The 18,407-nt window shown below is 30.5% G+C and overlaps 2 protein-coding genes across 2 annotated transcripts; one reads left to right on the top strand and one right to left on the bottom strand.

Moving 5' to 3' along the window:
- Positions 1 to 27: 27 nt before the first annotated feature.
- On the bottom strand, positions 28 to 4,744 carry LOC124846099 (uncharacterized). The gene is made up of 7 exons (XM_088106864.1): positions 4,196 to 4,744; positions 3,740 to 3,889; positions 3,220 to 3,375; positions 2,982 to 3,122; positions 2,750 to 2,899; positions 1,053 to 1,477; positions 28 to 920 (listed from the first exon to the last, which is right to left on the bottom strand). The coding sequence occupies exons 1-7, from the start codon at positions 4,677 to 4,679 to the stop codon at positions 291 to 293; spliced, it is 2,136 nt and encodes a 711-aa protein (XP_087962990.1). The 5' UTR covers positions 4,680 to 4,744; the 3' UTR covers positions 28 to 290.
- Positions 4,745 to 11,930: 7,186 nt separating this feature from the next.
- Positions 11,931 to 16,757, top strand: LOC148204591 (uncharacterized). Its single transcript, XM_088106743.1, has 7 exons — positions 11,931 to 12,487; positions 12,792 to 12,941; positions 13,252 to 13,407; positions 13,505 to 13,645; positions 13,728 to 13,880; positions 15,265 to 15,875; positions 15,976 to 16,757. The coding sequence occupies exons 1-7, from the start codon at positions 11,956 to 11,958 to the stop codon at positions 16,582 to 16,584; spliced, it is 2,352 nt and encodes a 783-aa protein (XP_087962869.1). The 5' UTR covers positions 11,931 to 11,955; the 3' UTR covers positions 16,585 to 16,757.
- The last annotated feature ends 1,650 nt before the right edge of the window (positions 16,758 to 18,407 follow it).

The following is an 18,407-nucleotide window of genomic DNA, read 5'->3' as shown; positions in this document are numbered from 1 at the left end:
ATCACAAACATTCACTTTACTTGCAATTCAAATGCTATTTTTCATAGCTCAAAAAACTACATGATTGTTAGGTATCAATCATACGACACAAACACACACAACAAAGAATAAAGATGAGAAAATTTAAACTAGGCAAATAACTAGAAATTTTATATTATAAAGAGAAATTACAACACTCTTAAGAATTCCTCAACTGCTTAAAAGCAAGAGAACTAAAGAAGGAAGAGAAGAGAATGGGATGAGGAAAGAGAAACCTTAACCTCTCTTTTATAACCAAAGGAAGAAGTTCCTTACAATGTTTTACTATATGTGGGACTTCTCTCCTTCACACCAGTTGCCCATGGCCCCTTAGATAAAATGGCTCTTATAAGATCAAAGTATAGTGGAAACTGCTCCACCGCATACAGCAAGACTGGTAAAAAAGTGGCCGCATAAACGGCGAATAGAACCGTTTTGTATTTGTGACTAAGAAGAAAGTAATGACCGGAGCAGAAAGAGACAAACACTGCAGCAATAGATAGAAAAAGAGAACTGAGGGCTAGAAGAATTTTGAATGGCAAATTTCTGCGAAAATCTTTGGATTGCTTTCCAGAATTGAGGATGGTAAGAAACAGTATGAGCCCAGTGACAGAGGAGCAAAGTCCAACAAGTGAAGCAACGGCAAATACATCGAAAGCAGGTTTGCCTTCTAAATGAGGCCTACCTTTTTCGTCGGTGCCACCCGGAATGGAGCTGACCGTAGCAAAGGAAACACCAGCAACAAAACCAGCCACAACAGATGAAGATTGAGATGTTTCCTTCAGCCAATCTCTACTTTTCTCTAACAGATCTTTGTGTTCTTTCTCAAATATTTCCCATGCAGTTTTGCCATATATGTCGGTTCTTAAGTAAAAGTGTTGTGGCAGAAGGCTTTCAATATACTATTAGAAATGAAAAATAACAGGTGGTCATTTTATGAAATACCGTGGTAACATTTTTCAAGATAATTATAGCTTAATTTTTACTAATTAATGAAAAGCTCTCTATCAAGGTATTTGTTTGTGTATATATACCTGAAACCACTTTATATCCCACATCATTTGCAAGGCAGAACCAGCTATCGTTGGTGGCTTGTCGTCTCCTCCAACATCTGCTGCCCAGTGCAATATGGTCCTCTCCTTTATATCTACTGCCAGAGTTAAATTATTCCAAACTTCTCCTTTTATCTTCGTTTTCAAATTCTCAATAACAAAGGGTTGCCTGTTCTTCACTGCCACCAGCAGCACATTCTCTTTATTTGCATTCAAGATATAGATCACACTTGGAATTCGATCTAAAAGTTGAATCACCATTTCAATTGTGCCACTTCTTGCCGCAACCAGGAATGGTGTCTCCGTTTTGTCAATACTGTCACTTGGGCTCGAAGATTTTTTCTCCTTATCCTCTTTTTCTTGTTCTTTCTTTTCTTCTTCGTTCAACCCTGACTTGCTTGATTCACCTGTCACCACCAGAAAAGGGAAATATTTTGATCTTCATCTTCCCACACATATTTTACTGACAAAAGAATTTTATTAATAACTTCTAAGCATATGTTTAAGGAGATTGCTTTTAAAATTTATTCATCATCTTCATCTTCAACTTTATTATATTTCTTGAATCAGCTTTGAATGTGTGAAAATGACTATAAATCACATAGAACATCGTTAATTCATTTGTTGACTGTACCATCTATTAGATGATGGGTTAGACAAGTTATTAGTGTTATAGATAATAGATGATGTGCAACAACCTTTTTATTTTCTGTCATACTTGAAGTTTATTTAGTCTTGTTTGAAATTATATATATATATATAGCTTTGGCATGTGTAATATTTTCTACTATTCTTATTTATTATAACATTTATTGTATACTAGTGTTATAGCAGATAATACATGGTAGTGTAACAATTATATTAGGGTTGGGTTTGATATCTCAAAGTTGTTAAGCAAGAAGGAAGCAAAGGGAAAGAAATGCAAAAAATCATCATAGGAAAAGACATAGGAGAAGAAAACAATGAACTTTCTAAGCATCATAGACAATTTGTGGAGGAGAGTGTGAATATAGCACTGACAAGTAAAACCAAAACTTTTCAAAGGTTCAAAACACGTTCAAGTCGATATTGATATTAAAATTTTTTACCTAAAACATTTTAAAAAACCAAAATATTTATGTCCACGTTTTAGATTTAATTTCAAAATCTTATTCAAATCAATCATTTAAATACAATTATTTCACTAAAATTTTAAAATTAAATTTAAAATATAGACATAAATATATACTCATCACAAACCAAAATTACTTATATCAATATAACTACCAATATTTATAAATAAATTAAAATTATCAAGAATAAAAAATTTGTCTGTAAAATAAAATTATAAAATCTATCAATAAATTTTGTATATAAATTATTTTTACTAATGGAATTTCTTTCATCAATAATTTAACATTTTCTAGTAATAAGTAGATGAAATTAGTTATAATAACGTATTCTAGAATGTATAAAACACTTTGCGATAAGAATTTTGATGTCAATTAGTAATTAGTATAATTTGAAGTTGAAATAATTGGGCGTGAAGGAAAGTTTCTTGCATTAATACATACATTAAAACTAACATAGATTGATCATACATTAAAACTAACATAAATCAAAGAATAGTGATAGGAAAACACACAATTTTCACCTAATATTATGAACAAAAGATACAGAGTTCATTTTTGCATAGATACCTGGTCTGTAAACATTAAACATATCTTTATCAAATCTATCTGGAGGACCCCCATTTCCTGTGAATGCTTCATAAGGTCTTTTCAACAGTGCCTTCAATAGTTGACCACTCCATTCGTGTCTCCTTTTCATATTTCTTATTTCCATTAATCCTTAAAAAAACATGTACTTACAATCAAACCAGATAAATGGTATTAATTCAAAGCCGTAGATCAAGAAATTAGAGCCACATACCTACTCCTGTGAGCCCAAGAATATGTACATATGCAGACCTCAGAAATTGTCGACTGGTTTCATAATTTGGTGGCAAAAATCCAACCCTATCAGCTTGCTCCTTAATTGAAGGGTTTTCTGAGTCTTGATGATTTCTTTTGCCTTTGCAAAGGAAAATGTGCAAGAAATAGATTGAGTATTAAGAAACTAGTCCCCAGAATTAAGAAAAAAACAAACTAGTTAATATATAACCCGTTACCAGTTCGAGCACCAAGACTTTTGAATCCAGCAATGAATTCACATAATGTGGTATAGTTCTCTGGATAACTACATTTTGAGTCATTTGATTTCTTCTCTATCTTTTCCAAAATCTTCTTCATTTGTCTATCAGGGATCACTGGTTCCACAATCATACCTTCGACAAAAGAAAAAATATTTGCTAACTTGATGGAATTTTTACATACTTATAGGATTAGTACATGTGCACATTTTATATAATGGATCAATTATATTGTCTTTTCTTAACAAAATAAAAAATACCCCACCTGTCACCTGATTTAAATCTGAAACTTGAAAGTTTTTCAATGCTTGAGTTTCTTATTTTACAATTGAAAAGTTATCAAAATCAATTTTATTAATTTTATATGAACATGAGTTGGAGAAAAAGATGGATATTCTGATTAAAACTGACAAAATAATATCTTTTTAAATTAAAAATATCTGAACATCACTTCATTTCATATGTAATGCAGTGTATAGATATATATAATAATACTTACAGTGGTACAGGATTTGCTTCCACCATGAAAGTCTGGTAGCACTTCTGAAAGCCCAGGGCCTGGTTGCAAGGACTTTAAGAGGTGTGAATTTCTCTTCATTCAAATGTGTGCTAAGAAACTCATAGTAATACATTATTATCACAGCCAAATCTGCATCATATCCATAAATATATGTAGTACTCAGTATATATAGCATTCTGTTACTTCAAAATAGAAATATAAAATATTAAATAAGGAATTATAAAGTTGATTTAATTGTAAAGATAAAAATAAGGATGAAAAAAAAGTAAGAAAATTAAAAGGAATTTGTCTCTTCATACTATTATAATATTAACAACTAACATTTATTTGATTTTGAACATTAAACACAATAAATTCTTGCTGGTATAAATTTTGAATAATTTTGATATCATCTAAAATATGGCAAGGAAAAGAAGATAGGTATGAGAAAGATACCGAAGTACTCTCTCCTAATAACACAGTGAAGAATACTGTCACCGTTGTATCGCACAAGATCTTGCAAGGGAGCGCTGTGGCCGTAAAGGTTAGAAAGATAAGCAAAGGTCTGTTTCTTCCGGTTGAGAGCGGCTTGAAAGAGAGGAGTCTCTCCATCTTTGTTCTTGAGTTTCCCTAAGTAAATCCTCTCCCGATTCTCTCCTACGATGATCTGACATATCTTTCTGAAACCCCTGGAAGCAGCAACATGCAGAGCGGTATCCCCTTGATCATTCTTCATTTCCAGTGCCTCACTCGGCTGGTGTCTCATAATGACATTCACAAGCTTCTCAACCACAACTTCTTCGTCCAAATCCACGGCCACGTGCAGTGCAGTGCCGACGTAATCGTCAATAGTTGCCGTGTGACACGCTGGGTCTTCATTGTACATCTCCTCAACCTCTTTCCATTTCCCTTCCAATGTGAACTCCGCCAGACGGTTCATTTTATTCGAAAACACCTCGTCAAAATCTATATAATTGGTCGTTCCTATCCTGCTTCAACTTCAGATTATCAGAATCGTGTATACGGTTTGACATGGCAGGAGATTGTAGTAGTGATATGCATCTTATATACTGAGAATGTATATGTGATACCTAAGGAACTTGATGCTTCAACTTCACATCATTTCCCACTTTTTTAGTTCACACGGGAAGTATAATTTCATATAGTAATCAATAAGTATCTTTTGATCATGGATGGACACCACTCTCAATCATCAAACTCTACCAAACACGAAACAAAAGAAAAATAACATACTTCTTTACTATATACGGTCATTAATCTACACATAATTGATGCCGATAAAGCAAAATATATGTACACGTAATTAACACTTTTTTAGTGGTAATTTATTAAGAATTACAAATGATATATTTGTCTTACCTTTTATTTAGTGTAAGTTGTATGACATAAGAGGAAAAAAGAAGAATTACAATTTCGTTTGAGACCAGTCTGAATATGATTTTACTTTTTTTATTAAATCACTTTACTAATCAATAATATCCTTCAACCACTCCACATTGTTGGGAGTGGCCAACTAAGTTTATTGGATTCCAAAGAAAATAAAGCGTTACTACTGCAAAAAAGTACAACCTCCATGTCCTCTTCTGTTTTTTTTTTTTTTCAGTAATGCTGTAATGACTTTCTTTTTTTTATCTTTTCTACTTCTCACTGTAACTGAACAACAAAACTGGGAAAAAGAAATAAGCAGAAGAATAGTTCTTGTCCAATGGCTCCAGAGAACTGTTATATATGTAGATGGCCAAGGTTAACAATTAACCAATGATGTGTTTGGAATTTTGTAACGAATTTCCAGAGAACTTAATTTGAGTGTAGTTAAAAAAAGAAAAATCAGTTAGAGCTTAACTACTTAATAATTGTAATGTAATGATAGGTGGATCTCGACTTAGTCGATAAATCTGATTTTTAAAAATATATAGTAATTGGTGAAAATCTAATACATTCAAAAATAATAATTATCATAAAATTAATTTAAAATATACTCGTACGAATATATATTAACAAATAAATGAGAAAATATTAATTCTTTATAAAAAAGAATTATTTTATCACAATAAAAAAATCACCATCTTTCTTGAATTAATGTCATCTTAAACAATTTAAAGTTAAAAATAAATCCTCTAAATATTTTTTAAAATTTGTCAATACACCTAAAAAGCTTCATACACTTAATATATATATTGAACTAGCAATACTTAAGGATAAATTTATAATGGGTAACCCTACTATTTTAAAAGAAATTGAAGTCGAGAAAAAACGAATGATATAACAAAAAAGAAAAACATGAAAGAAAAATATATCATTTTTCTTGCACACACTAATATAAGGTTAATATGCCGAACAGTGAGATTTCTTAAGTTTTCATATAAAGCCATCATGTAAAAATGCCGAATGAAGAACCCCTTTCATTTTATCCCGTAGTTGTAGTACACTTTTTCCTTTGTCTTCAATTAGGTTTATTCGATTATTACTAGTTTTAGTTGGTATAACACAAATTTGTGGTTAAATGTTGAAGCTTTTACGTATTGGCGTGTTTCATGCATGTTGCACATGCAACATACTTCTTCCTGAAAAAGTACTAAAATCAAAGAAATAATATTTCTTCTTTTTCACTTTTTTTTAGTATTGTAGTTGAAGAAATGAAAACAAATAATAGAACATTCTAGATGAAGGAAAGAATTGGTATGTGTTTACAGTACATTATACATGCCCAGCACTCATATATTAGGGAGAGTGACACAGACATATGGGAGTTTTATTTTACCTATTTTCCTAAAGTAAAAATCGATACATCTTTTGCTCTCCAGATTTCACATTTTTATTCACTTTAGAATATCTTTATTTACATTTATAGCCCACCTAATGTTAACTAAATAATTTGTCTTAGAAAAGAAAAAAAAACCACAATACAAAAAATATTATATTATGCAAAATTGAATGGAAAGAGTACACATTTTAAATGTTGACTATTAAAAAATAAAATCCATAAATCACGTAATAGAGTGTGAAGTAATTTTTATGATGATTACAAATTTATTAAGGTTTGTATTTTTTTTATATGCAGTATATTATTTAAATACAAATCCATTCAGTGAATAAGGATGTGTAATAATAGACGAATGTGTTTATATATTAATTAGATAGATTTAACAATATATATTAGATGCGTTTGTCAATTAATTAATTAGATGAGTCTAACAATACATATTAAAATAATGTTCATATACTGATTTATATTTTTAGCGAATCTATCCTTTATACTTTTACTTATCATTTATAATTTTTTTGAGAATGTACTCATTTTTGCAATGCTTTATCTTTGAATTTTTACAAAATCTACTATTTGCATTTTTATAGACTTATGGACATTTTAAATTTGTAAAGCATTTTTCAAGTTGATTTTATTCAAAACTTAAAACCTAAAAATATTTATTATTTTTTCCTTAACGTCTAAATCTCTTTTAATAAACCCACAATCAAACATCAACACACGTATGCATGTCTTTAAAACTAGTTATGGTAAAAAGAAAAGTATTTTGAATTCTAAAGGAACTTGGTAACAGAATAAAAGTATATCATGCACAAAGAGAATGAAAAATTGTAAAACAAAATAATAGTTCTTCAAATAAAATAAAAAGATAAGAATTGATAATCTTTTGGTCTCCTGCTTTTCTCTTGATCGCTCGCTCAAGCTCTTGGTTCTTGCGCAACATATCCTAAATGCTTGATGAGGGTCTCTAAGAGCTTTTGTTTTCTTTCTTATAATGATTATAAATATATATATATATATATATATATATATATATATATATATATCCCTATTTCGAACAAAACGAACAAAAGTGTATCAACATTCTTTTTCTATCAATCATTCTTGTTCTTCAATCTTTATTTTGTTCTTCTTGTACGATAACTCCTCCTCAAAATTTTCAGGATTCATGACCGAACAGGAACTTCAAATAACGACTATGTATATGAAGCACTGAAATAACTCGTGACTATTTTTCTGCATGCGTCTTATATTCCTAATAGGTAATTCGATACTTCAACTCCTCATTTTATGTCATGTCACTTTTTCTAGCTAACAAAGGAAGAATAATGATCTTCGAGATTGTTATGCGTTAATGTTGTGAACGAGAAAACAAAAGAAAATATTCTAACCAACACATTTCATCTTAAGCTTTATTTCTTTCTTTTCTTCTCTAGCTGGGTCACAAACATTCACTTTACTTGCTACCCTGTCGGGTAAACTACAAGTTCCATCAGCTTCTTCCTCTGTTTCAACCTGCTCATTCCTAACTGTCGTAATCTTTTTTCTTTAGCCTCTTTTCACTGTTACTGAACAAAATTGGTGTTGAAGTCACCATTTTTCAGTTGATAATATTTGAAAAATGGTCTGACTGAGCGCTGAAAATTGGTGTTTTTGGTGCATTAATAATTTTAACCAGTGTAAAAATATGGTCTTTTGAATTACTTTAACATTATTGTGATGGAATAATTATAATTCATCAACTCTGCAGATCAAAGATAGAGTCTGTCAACTACTATTAAAAAGTTTTGATCCTCATTAGCCAAACATTAACTGATCATTCTAGAAACATCAAAAAGCATACAAACAACGAAGGAGAACATTGTTTGAGCCACTTGATTAGGTACTTTAGGCAAAACTTAACCTAAAGGTGCTCAAAACATTCGAGGCCGAAGTAGTCCTGAGGAAAAGGTCGTGGCCTAAGGAGTCGTGACCAAAATGATGATGAAAGTGATTATGAAGACAACAAGAGATAAACTGAATACCAGAATTGGCATGCCCATGGACATAGGAAAGAGCGAGGAGGTCGATTAAGTAAGTCTGATGTTGAATGTTTTAAATGTAATGAGAATGAAATTATGATTGAAGAACAAGAATTTTTGATAGAAAAAGAATATTGATACACTTTTGTTCAAAATAGGAATATTCTTTTTTATATAAAGAAAAAAGCGCGAAAGCAGGTTATCAATTCTTAATTCTTTATTTTATTTGAAGAAATATTATTTTGTTTTACAATTTTTCATTCTCTTTTTCGTGATATACTTTTGTTCTATTACCAAGTTCCTTTAGAATGCAAAATACCTTTATTTTTATCACAACTAGTTTTAAACACATGCATACACACGTTTGATGTTTATTTGTGGGTTTATTAGAAGAGATTTAGAGGTTGAGAAAAAAATAATAAATATTTTTAAGTTTATAATTAAGTTTTGAATAAAATCAACTTGAAAAATGATTTACAAATTTAAAAAGTCAATAAGTCTATGAAAATATAAATAGTAAATTTTGTAAAAATTCTAAGGATAAAGCATGGCAAAAATGGAGTAGATTCTCTCGTCTAATATATATTATTAAACCTATCTAATTGATATATAAACACATATATATTGTTAGACATCCTTGTTCATTAGGCTAGAAGTTGTATTTAAATAATCTAGTATATATAAAAAAAATACAAACTTTATATTTAAATAATTTAGTGCATATAAAAAGAATACAAACTTTAGTACATTTGTAATTATCATACAAATTCAATTACTTGACACTCCATTACGAGATTTATGGAATTTATATTTTAATAGACAACATTTAAAATGTGTACTTTTTACATTCAATTTTGTATAATATAATATTTTTTGTATTGTGATTTTTTCTCTTTTTTAAGACAAATTATTTAGTTAACATTAGGTGGATATAAATGTCAATAAAGATATTCTAAAGTGAATAAAAATGTGAAATCTGGAGACCAAAATATGTATCGATTTTTACTTTACGAAAATAGGTAAAATAAAACTCACATATATCTGTGTAACTCCCAAATATATCAGTGCTGGCATGTATACAATATACTGTAAACACATACAAATTATTTCCTTCATATAGAATGTTCTATCATTTGTTTTGATTTCTTCAACTACAATGTTAAAAAAAGTGAAAAAAAAAAGAAAAAATATTCCTTTGATTTTAGCGTACTTTTTCACGAAGAAGATTCATGTGCACAATGCATGAAACACGCCAATATGTAAAAGCTTCCACATTTAACCACTACTTTGTGTTATACCAACTAAAACTAGTAATAATAGAATAAACCTGATTGAAGAAAAAGGAAAAAGTGTACTGCAACTACGGGGTAAAATGAGAGAGGTTCTTCATTTGGGAAACCATCTGAGATACATTTATTTTTATAAATTGCCTCTTATATTAAAAATATTATTATATTAATAAGTTTTAAGGTTTAAGATATCGAAGAGAAAATGCCACTCAAGACTCAAGGGAATTGGTTTATGAAAAAAACAAATCATAATTGACATAAAATTTGTGATAAGGATAAAAATTTTCATAAACACTTTCAGAAAAAAAAACCAAATAGTTATTTTACAAATTAAAATTATTTTTACAGAAGAAAAAAAATTAATTTAAAAGAAATTTAACAATTTTGGTTACGTGTAATAACAATAAGAAGAAATTAGGAAGTTACATAAAAATTCAACAAAAGAAGGATAAGAAGATGGAACTTTAGTAAGCATCCTTCTTCAAGAATCCTTCATGCCTCCTTACATATCTATCTTTGGAAAAGTGCATAAAGGAGAAAGAAGCATAACTAGATAATTCCAAGAGTGAATAATTAATGAGGGTGTGTTTGAATATTTTTATTTTCAAAAAATATGATTTCTGTCTCACTGTGTATAAGGTTACACTAAATGACTTAAACTCTTCAACTATTAAAAAAAAGAATATGAAATTATATTCTAGTTGTTTCTAAATTATCATTTCTTATTTTAACACTTATTCACAAAACAGTTTCAAAGCCTAATTAATTTTGAATGAGAAATTAATTACTGTAACATTAATATATGTTAAGAAACTATTTTTAAAACCAAAACTTTTGTGAAGTAAATCGGCATTTTTACATGATGGCTTTAAATGAAAACTAAAGAAATCTCACTACTCGGCATATTAACCTTATATTAGATTTTTATAACAGTTATTAGTCTGTGGAACAAAAATGACAGATTTTTCTTTCATGGTTTTCTTTTTTGTTATATCATTCGTTTTTTCTCGACTTCAATTTCTTTTAAGATAGTAGGGTTAACCCATTATAATTTTATCTTTAAGTATTGCTAGGATACTATATATATATATATATATATATAAAGCTTTTATAGGTGTATTGGCAAATTTTAAAAAATATTTAGAGGATTTATTTTTAACTTTAAATTGTTTAAGATGACATTAATTCAAGAAAGATGATTTTTAAGCTCTAAATAATGTAAAACTTTACCACTAATTTTTTTATTTTTTTAACTACACTCAATTTTTAAGTTCTCAGAAAATTCGTTACAAAATTCCAAACACATCATTGGTTAATTGTTAACCTTGGCCATCTCAATATATAACAGTTATCTGAAGCTATGGGACAAGAACTATTTTTCTGCTTATTTATTTTTCCCTGTTTTGTTGTTCAGTTACAGTGAGAAGTCGAAAAGGTCAAAAAAGAAAGTCATTACAGCTACCATTACAGATAAAATTGATGACAAAAAAATCAAACAGAAAAAAAAAGAGATCAACTAGGGTTGTACTTTTTTGCAGTAGTAAGCTTTCATTTATTTGGAATCAAATAAACTTAGTTGGCCACTCCCAACAATGTGGAGTGGTTGAAGGATATTATTGATTTGTAAAGTGATTTAATAAAAAAAGTAAAATCATATTCAGACTGGTCTCAAACGAAATTGTAATTCTTTTATTTTCCTCTTATATATTACAACTTACACTAAATAAAACGTATATATCATTTGTAATTCTTAATAAATTTCCACTAAAAAAGTGTTAATTACGTGTACATATATTTTGCTTTATTGGCATTAATTATGTGTAGATTAATGACTATATATATAGTAAATAAGTATGTTATTTTTCTTTTGTTTGATGTTTGGTAGAGTTTGATGATTGAGAGTGGTGTCCATCCATGATCAAAGATACTTATTGATTACTATATGAAATTATACTTCCCGTGTGAACTAGAAAAGTGGGAAATGATGTGAAGTTGAAGCATCAAGTTCCTTAGAGATCACATATGCATTCTCAGTATATAAGATGCATATCACTACTACAATGTCTCCTGCCATGTTAAACAGTATACACGATTCTGATAATCTGAAGTTGAAGCAGGATGGGAAGGACCAATGATATAATTTTTAAGGAGTTGTTTTCGAATAAAGTGAACCGTCTGGCGCAGTTCACATTGGAAGGGAAATGGAAAGAGGTTGAGGAGATGTACAATGAAGACCCAGCGTGTCACACGGCAAAGATTGACGATTTCGTCGGCACTGCACTACACGTGGTGGTGGATTTGGCCGAAGAAAAGTTGGTTGAAAAGCTTGTGATAGCCATTTTCAGACACAAGAAGAGGAAGGCTCTGAAAGTGAAGAACTATCGAGGGGATACAGCTCTGCATGTTGCTGCTTCCAGGGGTTTCACAAAGATATGTCAGATCATCGTAGGAGAGAATGGGAAGAGGATTAACTTAGCGAAAATCAAGAACAAAGATGGAGAGACTCCTCTCTTTCAAGCCGCTCTCAACTGTAAGGAACAGACCTTTGCTTATCTTTCTAACCTTTACGGCCACAGCGCTCCCTTGCAAGATCTTGTGCGAGACAACGGTGACAGTATTCTTCACTGTGCTATCAGGAGAGAGTATTTCGGTATCTTTCTCATACCTATCTTCTTTTCCTGCCATATTTTAGATGATATCAAAATTATTCAAAATTTATACCAGCAAGAATTTATTGTGTTTAAAGTTCAAAATCAAATAAATGTTACTTGTTAATATTATAATAGTATGAAGAGACGAATTCCCTCTAATTTTCTTACTTTTTTTCATCCTTATTTTTATCTTTACAATTAAATCAACCTTATAATTCCTTATTTAATATTTTATATTTCTATTTTGAAGTAACATAATGTTACATATACTGAGTACTACATATATTTATGGATATGATGCAGATTTGGCTGTGATAATAGTGCATTACTATGATTTTCTTAGCACACATTTGAATAAAGAGGGATTCACACCTCTTAAAGTCCTTGCAACCAGGCCCTCGGCTTTCAAAAGTGCTACCAAACTTTCATGGTGGAAGAAAATCCTGTACCACTGTAAGTATTATTATATATATCTATACACTACATTACATATGAAATGAAGTGATGTTCAGATATTTTTAATGAAAAGGCTATTATTTTGTCGGTTTTAATCAAATACAAATTTTAAAAGATAAAATCAATTTTATCCAACAATCATCAAATATCCATCTATTTCTCCAACAATCATCAAAGAGAGGATAATTGATCCATTAGATTGATCATGACGTATAATTTTTAAAATGTGCACATTTACTGATCATAATACCATATATAGTATGTAAAAATTCCATCAAGTTAGCAAATATTTTTTCTTTTGTCGAAGGTATGATTGTGGAACCAATGAACCCTGATAGACAAATGAAGAAGATTTTGAAAAAGATAGAGAAGAAATCAAATGACTCAAAATCTAGTTATCCAGAGAACTATACCACATTATGTGAATTCATTGCTCGATTCAAAAGTCTTGGTGCTCTACCTGGTAACGGGTTATATACTAACTAGTTTGTTTTTTTCTTAATTCTGGGGACTAGTTTCTTAATACTCAATCTATTTCTTGCACATTTTCCTTTGCAAAGACAAAAGAAATCAGCAAGACTCAGAAAACCCTTCAATTAATGAGGAAGCTGATAGGGTTGGATTTTTGCCACCAAATTATGAAACCAGTCGACAATTTCTGAGGTCTGCATATGTACATATTCTTGGGCTCACAGGAGTAGGTATGTGGCGCTAATTTCTTGATCTACGGCTTTTAATTAATACCATTTATCTGGTTTGATTGTAAGTACATGTTTTTTTAAGGATTAATGGAAATAAGAAATATGAAAAGGAGACACGAATGGAGTGGTCAACTATTGAAGGCACTGTTGAAAAGACCTTATGAAGCATTCACAGGATATGGGGGTGTTCCAGATATTCTACTTTATGAAGAAATTTTTAATGCTTACCGACCAGGTATCTATGCAAAAATGAACTCTGTATCTTTTGTTCATAATATTAGGTGAAAATTGTGTGTTTTCCTATCACTTTTGATTTATGTTAGTTTGAATGTATGATCAATCTATGTTAGTTTTAATGTAAGATCAACAAAGACAGATACACTTTTTTTCCTTGCTCCATGTATTAATGCAAGAAAGTTTCCTTCACGCCCAATTATTTCAACTTCAAATTATACTAATTACTAATTGACATCAAAATTCTTATCGCAAAGTGTTTTTATACATTCTAGGATACGTTATTATAATTAATTTCATCTACTTATTACTAGAAAATGTTAAATTATTGATGAAAGAAATTCCATTAGTAAAAATAATTTATATACAAAATTTATTGATAGATTTTATAATTTTATTTTACAGACAAATTTTTTATTCTTGATAATTTTAATTTATTTATAAATATTGGTAGTTATATTGACATAAGTAATTTTGGTTTATGATGAGTATATATTTATGTTTATATTTTAAATTTAATTTTAAAATTTTAGTGAAATAATTGTACTTAAATTATTGATTTGAATAAGATTTTGAAATTAAATAAAAAACGTGGACATGAATATTTTGGTTTTTTAAAATGTTTCAGTAAAAAATTTCAATATCAATATCGACTTGAACATGTTTTGAACCTTTGAAAAGTTTTGGTTTTACTTGTCAGTGCTATATTCACACTCTCCTCCACAAATTGTCTATGATGCTTAGAAAGTTAAACAATCCTCCATTGTTTTCTTCTCCTATGTCTTTTCCTATGATGACTTTTTGTATTTCTTTCCCTTTGCTTCCTTCTTGCTTAACAGCTTTGAGATATCCAACCCAATCCTAATATAATTGTTACACTACCATGTATTATCTGCTATATAACACTAGTATACAATAAATGTTATAATAAATAAGAATAGTAGAAAATATTACACATAAAAATCATATGCCAAAGCTATATATATATATATATATATATATATATATATATATATATATATATATATATAATATAATATAATATAATTTCAAACAAGACTAAATAAACTTCTAGTATGACAGAAAATAAAAAGGTTGTTGCACATCATCTATTATCTATAACACTAATAACTGGTCTAACCCATCATCTAATAGATGGTACAGTCAACAAATGAATTAACGATGTTCTATGTGATTTATAGTCATTTTCACACATTCAAAGCTGATTCAAGAAATATAATAAAGTTGAAGATGAAGATGATGAATAAATTTTAAAAGCAATCTCCTTAAACATATGCTTAGAAGTTATTAATAAAATTCTTTTGTCAGTAAAATATGTGTGGGAAGATGAAGATCAAAATATTTCCCTTTTCTGGTGGTGACAGGTGAATCAAGCAAATTGCATGGGCTGAACGAAGAAGCAGAAGAAGGAGAAGAAGAAGAAGAAACGGAAGAAGAAGAAGAAGTAAAAGAAAAGGAAGAAGAGGATAAGCAAAAACAATCTTCAAGGACAAGTGACAGTATTGACAAAACGGAGACAGCATTCCTGGTTGCGGCAAGAACTATGATGAATGAACTTTTGGAGCGAATTCCAAGTGTGATCCATAACTTGAATGCAAATAAAGAAAAAGAAAAAAAGGAAATTTCAAGGGCAAGTGACAGTATTGACAAAACGGAGACAGCATTCCTGGTTGCGGCAAGAAATGGCATAATTGAAATGGTGAATGAACTTTTAGACCAAATTCCAAGTGTGATCCATAACTTGAATGCAAACAAAGAGAATGTGCTGCTGGTGGCAGTGATGAACAGGCAACCCTTTGTTATTCAAAAATTGAAAACGAAGGTAAAAGGAGAAGTTTGGAATAATTTAACTCTGGCAATAGATAAAAATGAGAGGACCATATTGCACTGGGCAGCAGATGCTCCAGGAGGCGACAAGCATACAAAGATAGCTGGTTCTGCCTTGCAAATGATGTGGGATATAAAGTGGTTTCAGGTATATAATATGTACACAAACAAATACCTTCAAACAAATAGGTTTTCATTCAAAATTAAACTATAATTATCTTGAAACATGTTATTTTTCATTGGAACAGTATATTGAAAGCCTCGTGCCAGAACACTTTTACTTAAGAAGCGACACAGTGGGCGAAACTGCAGAGGAAATATTTGAGAATAAGCACAAAGTTCTCATTGAGAAAAGTAGCGAGTGGCTGAAGGACACATCTGAGTCTTGCTCTGTTGTGGCTGCACTTGTTGCTGGTGTTTCCTTTGCTACGGCCAGCACCATTCCCGGTAGCACTGACCAAAATGGTAGGCCTAATTTAGAAGGTGAACCTGCATTCGATTCATTTGCCGTTTCTTCACTTGTTGGACTTTGCTCCTCTGTCACCGGGCTCATAATGTTCCTTACCATCCTCACTTCTCGAAAGCAATCCAAAGATTTTCGCAGAGATTTGCCATTCAAACTTCTTCTAGGCCTCAGTTCTCTTTTTGTATCCATTGCTGCAATGTTTGTCTCTTTCTGCTCCGGTCATTACTTTCTGCTCAGTCACAGATACAAGTCGGTTCTGTACCTCCTTTATGCAGCCACTGTCTTTCCAGTCATGTTCTATGCCGTGGCGCAGTTTCCACTATACTTTGATCTTATAAAAGCCATTTTATCTAAGGCGCCATGGGCAACTAGTAGAGGAGACAAGCTATAGCCCCTATGCTACTACATGTCATTGTTTGTGCTGTACTGGTTCATCATTCATGCAGCCATTCAAATCAATTTCCCTTTTTCAGTCAAGTTTTGTGTTTTGTCTGTGATTTTGAGCTTGTTTTCTTGGTGTGAATAATCATGTATTTTTTTGAGCTATGAAAAATAGCATTTGAATTGTAGCAATGTTGTGTTGGTTGCTTGTAAAGTTGCGATTCAGGAGATTTAATTTAGGTTTACAATATTCTTTTAACATTTTTTCTTTAATAACTTTTATTTAAATAGTTTTACTTTACTGTTTAAAGTACTATGTATATTACTTTAAGACAAAAAAGAATTACTAAATACAGACAAATTAAGAACCGGTTATTGCTGACGATAAAATTGTTACTGATAAAAGCTGGACTGTTGTAAGGCATGTATTGCAAATAATATGTCCTGAAGACCTTATTTTGTTCACATAACCTAATGGAGTATCCTGATTCGTTGACCCATCAGACCAAAATAGTTTTAGTTGCAACAAATTGCCTCAGTATACATTGGTGTAACCCAGATTAGTGTATTAATCCTATAAGATTGCTCAAAATCTCCGTGGAAATGAAAAGGCTTATGAACTAACGATCACGAAGTATGAAGTATGATCCGTAGATGTTATAGTAGACTCGGTACTGAAGCTGAGAACTTACAAATACAAGTTCCATAAACACAAAGAGAGATAGAAAGGGATAACAGTAACAGACGTAAACTAGGATGAGGATACTGAACAACGTTACAATTCATTTTGAGTATAACGAGATAAGAATTCGGTGTCCAAATGTTATGAGTGGAATCCTGCGATCACAAAAAATTGCTGGGTTGCTAGATATATCTGTAGCTCATTGGCAGGTAAATACATATCAAACAACAGAATTTTCAGAAGGGATAACTGCTGAGGAGTTTTGTAGAAATCGGGAAAATACATCCCAATTAACTGATCATTTTCCTGGTTTGGGATCTTTATGCCCAATTGACAAGATAGTTTTTCAAACCAAAACCCGACCGATCGAGAAAATGCTTTCATTGCAGCATTGTGATTGCTTTTACTCTGATTGTGAAGGACCCATCAAGCTCTTTAACCGAGAGCATGGTCAAGTCCTTGGACTCTTCAATTGCGTTGTTTGTATGCTTTTATGGACCCATCAAGCTCTTCAACCAAGAGCATGGTCAAGTCTTGGACTCTTCAATTGCACACACAATATTCTCGAAGTCTTTAGTCAGAGTGACCTTAGGATTTCTTCACAATATGACTGGCAAACAATTCCTTATTTTTTTTTTACAGATGTCACATGGATGATATTTTCCTTGACGAGTTCTAGAGAAACTTCTAGAATTTTCTTTTATTTCCTTCGTATTCTTTATTCTAAGACCATAATTTTAGTTTTGATTGAAAAACATTTTCAATCGAGTCTTCTTCATGCCTTTTCAATCTTTGTTCATAAGTTTCAAGAGAGTTCATTAGTTGTGTTACGATAATATAGCTAAATCTTTTGTTTGTTCAATCGCGGTTGCGGTTGCGATTGCATCATATTTTTGGGAAGTAAATATTCAAATTTTCTTAAAGATCCTTTTGTCAAGAATATTTTTCTCATAGGCTCCATCTGATTAACTATTTCTTTCATTCTAGAAAAGTATTCTTTAATAGTCTCATATTCCTTCATTCTTATTAATTCAAATTCTTGTCTTAGAAAATGAAGTTTACACTACAAGAAATATTACAATTACATACGAATAATGATATACGGATTATAATCTGTACGTAATGTAAATATTATATACAGACTTTATATA

The sequence above is a fragment of the Vigna umbellata genome, chromosome 1 (assembly GCF_029865625.1).
Source record: "Vigna umbellata cultivar VRB3 chromosome 1, Vumbellata_1.0, whole genome shotgun sequence".
NCBI lineage: Eukaryota > Viridiplantae > Streptophyta > Magnoliopsida > Fabales > Fabaceae > Vigna > Vigna umbellata.
This window is presented reverse-complemented; position numbering and strand designations above follow the sequence as displayed.

Bases quoted from the DNA above. Each gene is read 5' to 3' on its own strand.
- LOC148204591 (XM_088106743.1), top strand. From the start codon at position 11,956: ATGGGAAGGACCAATGATATAATTTTTAAGGAGTTGTTTTCGAATAAA. The intron at 12,488-12,791 runs GTATCTTTCTCA...GATATGATGCAG, and splicing joins TATCAGGAGAGAGTATTTCG to ATTTGGCTGTGATAATAGTG. The intron at 13,408-13,504 runs GTAACGGGTTAT...TCCTTTGCAAAG, and splicing joins AAGTCTTGGTGCTCTACCTG to ACAAAAGAAATCAGCAAGAC.
- LOC124846099 (XM_088106864.1), bottom strand. From the start codon at position 4,679: ATGAACCGTCTGGCGGAGTTCACATTGGAAGGGAAATGGAAAGAGGTT. The intron at 3,890-4,195 runs GTATCTTTCTCA...GATATGATGCAG, and splicing joins TATTAGGAGAGAGTACTTCG to ATTTGGCTGTGATAATAATG. The intron at 3,123-3,219 runs GTAACGGGTTAT...TCCTTTGCAAAG, and splicing joins AAGTCTTGGTGCTCGAACTG to GCAAAAGAAATCATCAAGAC.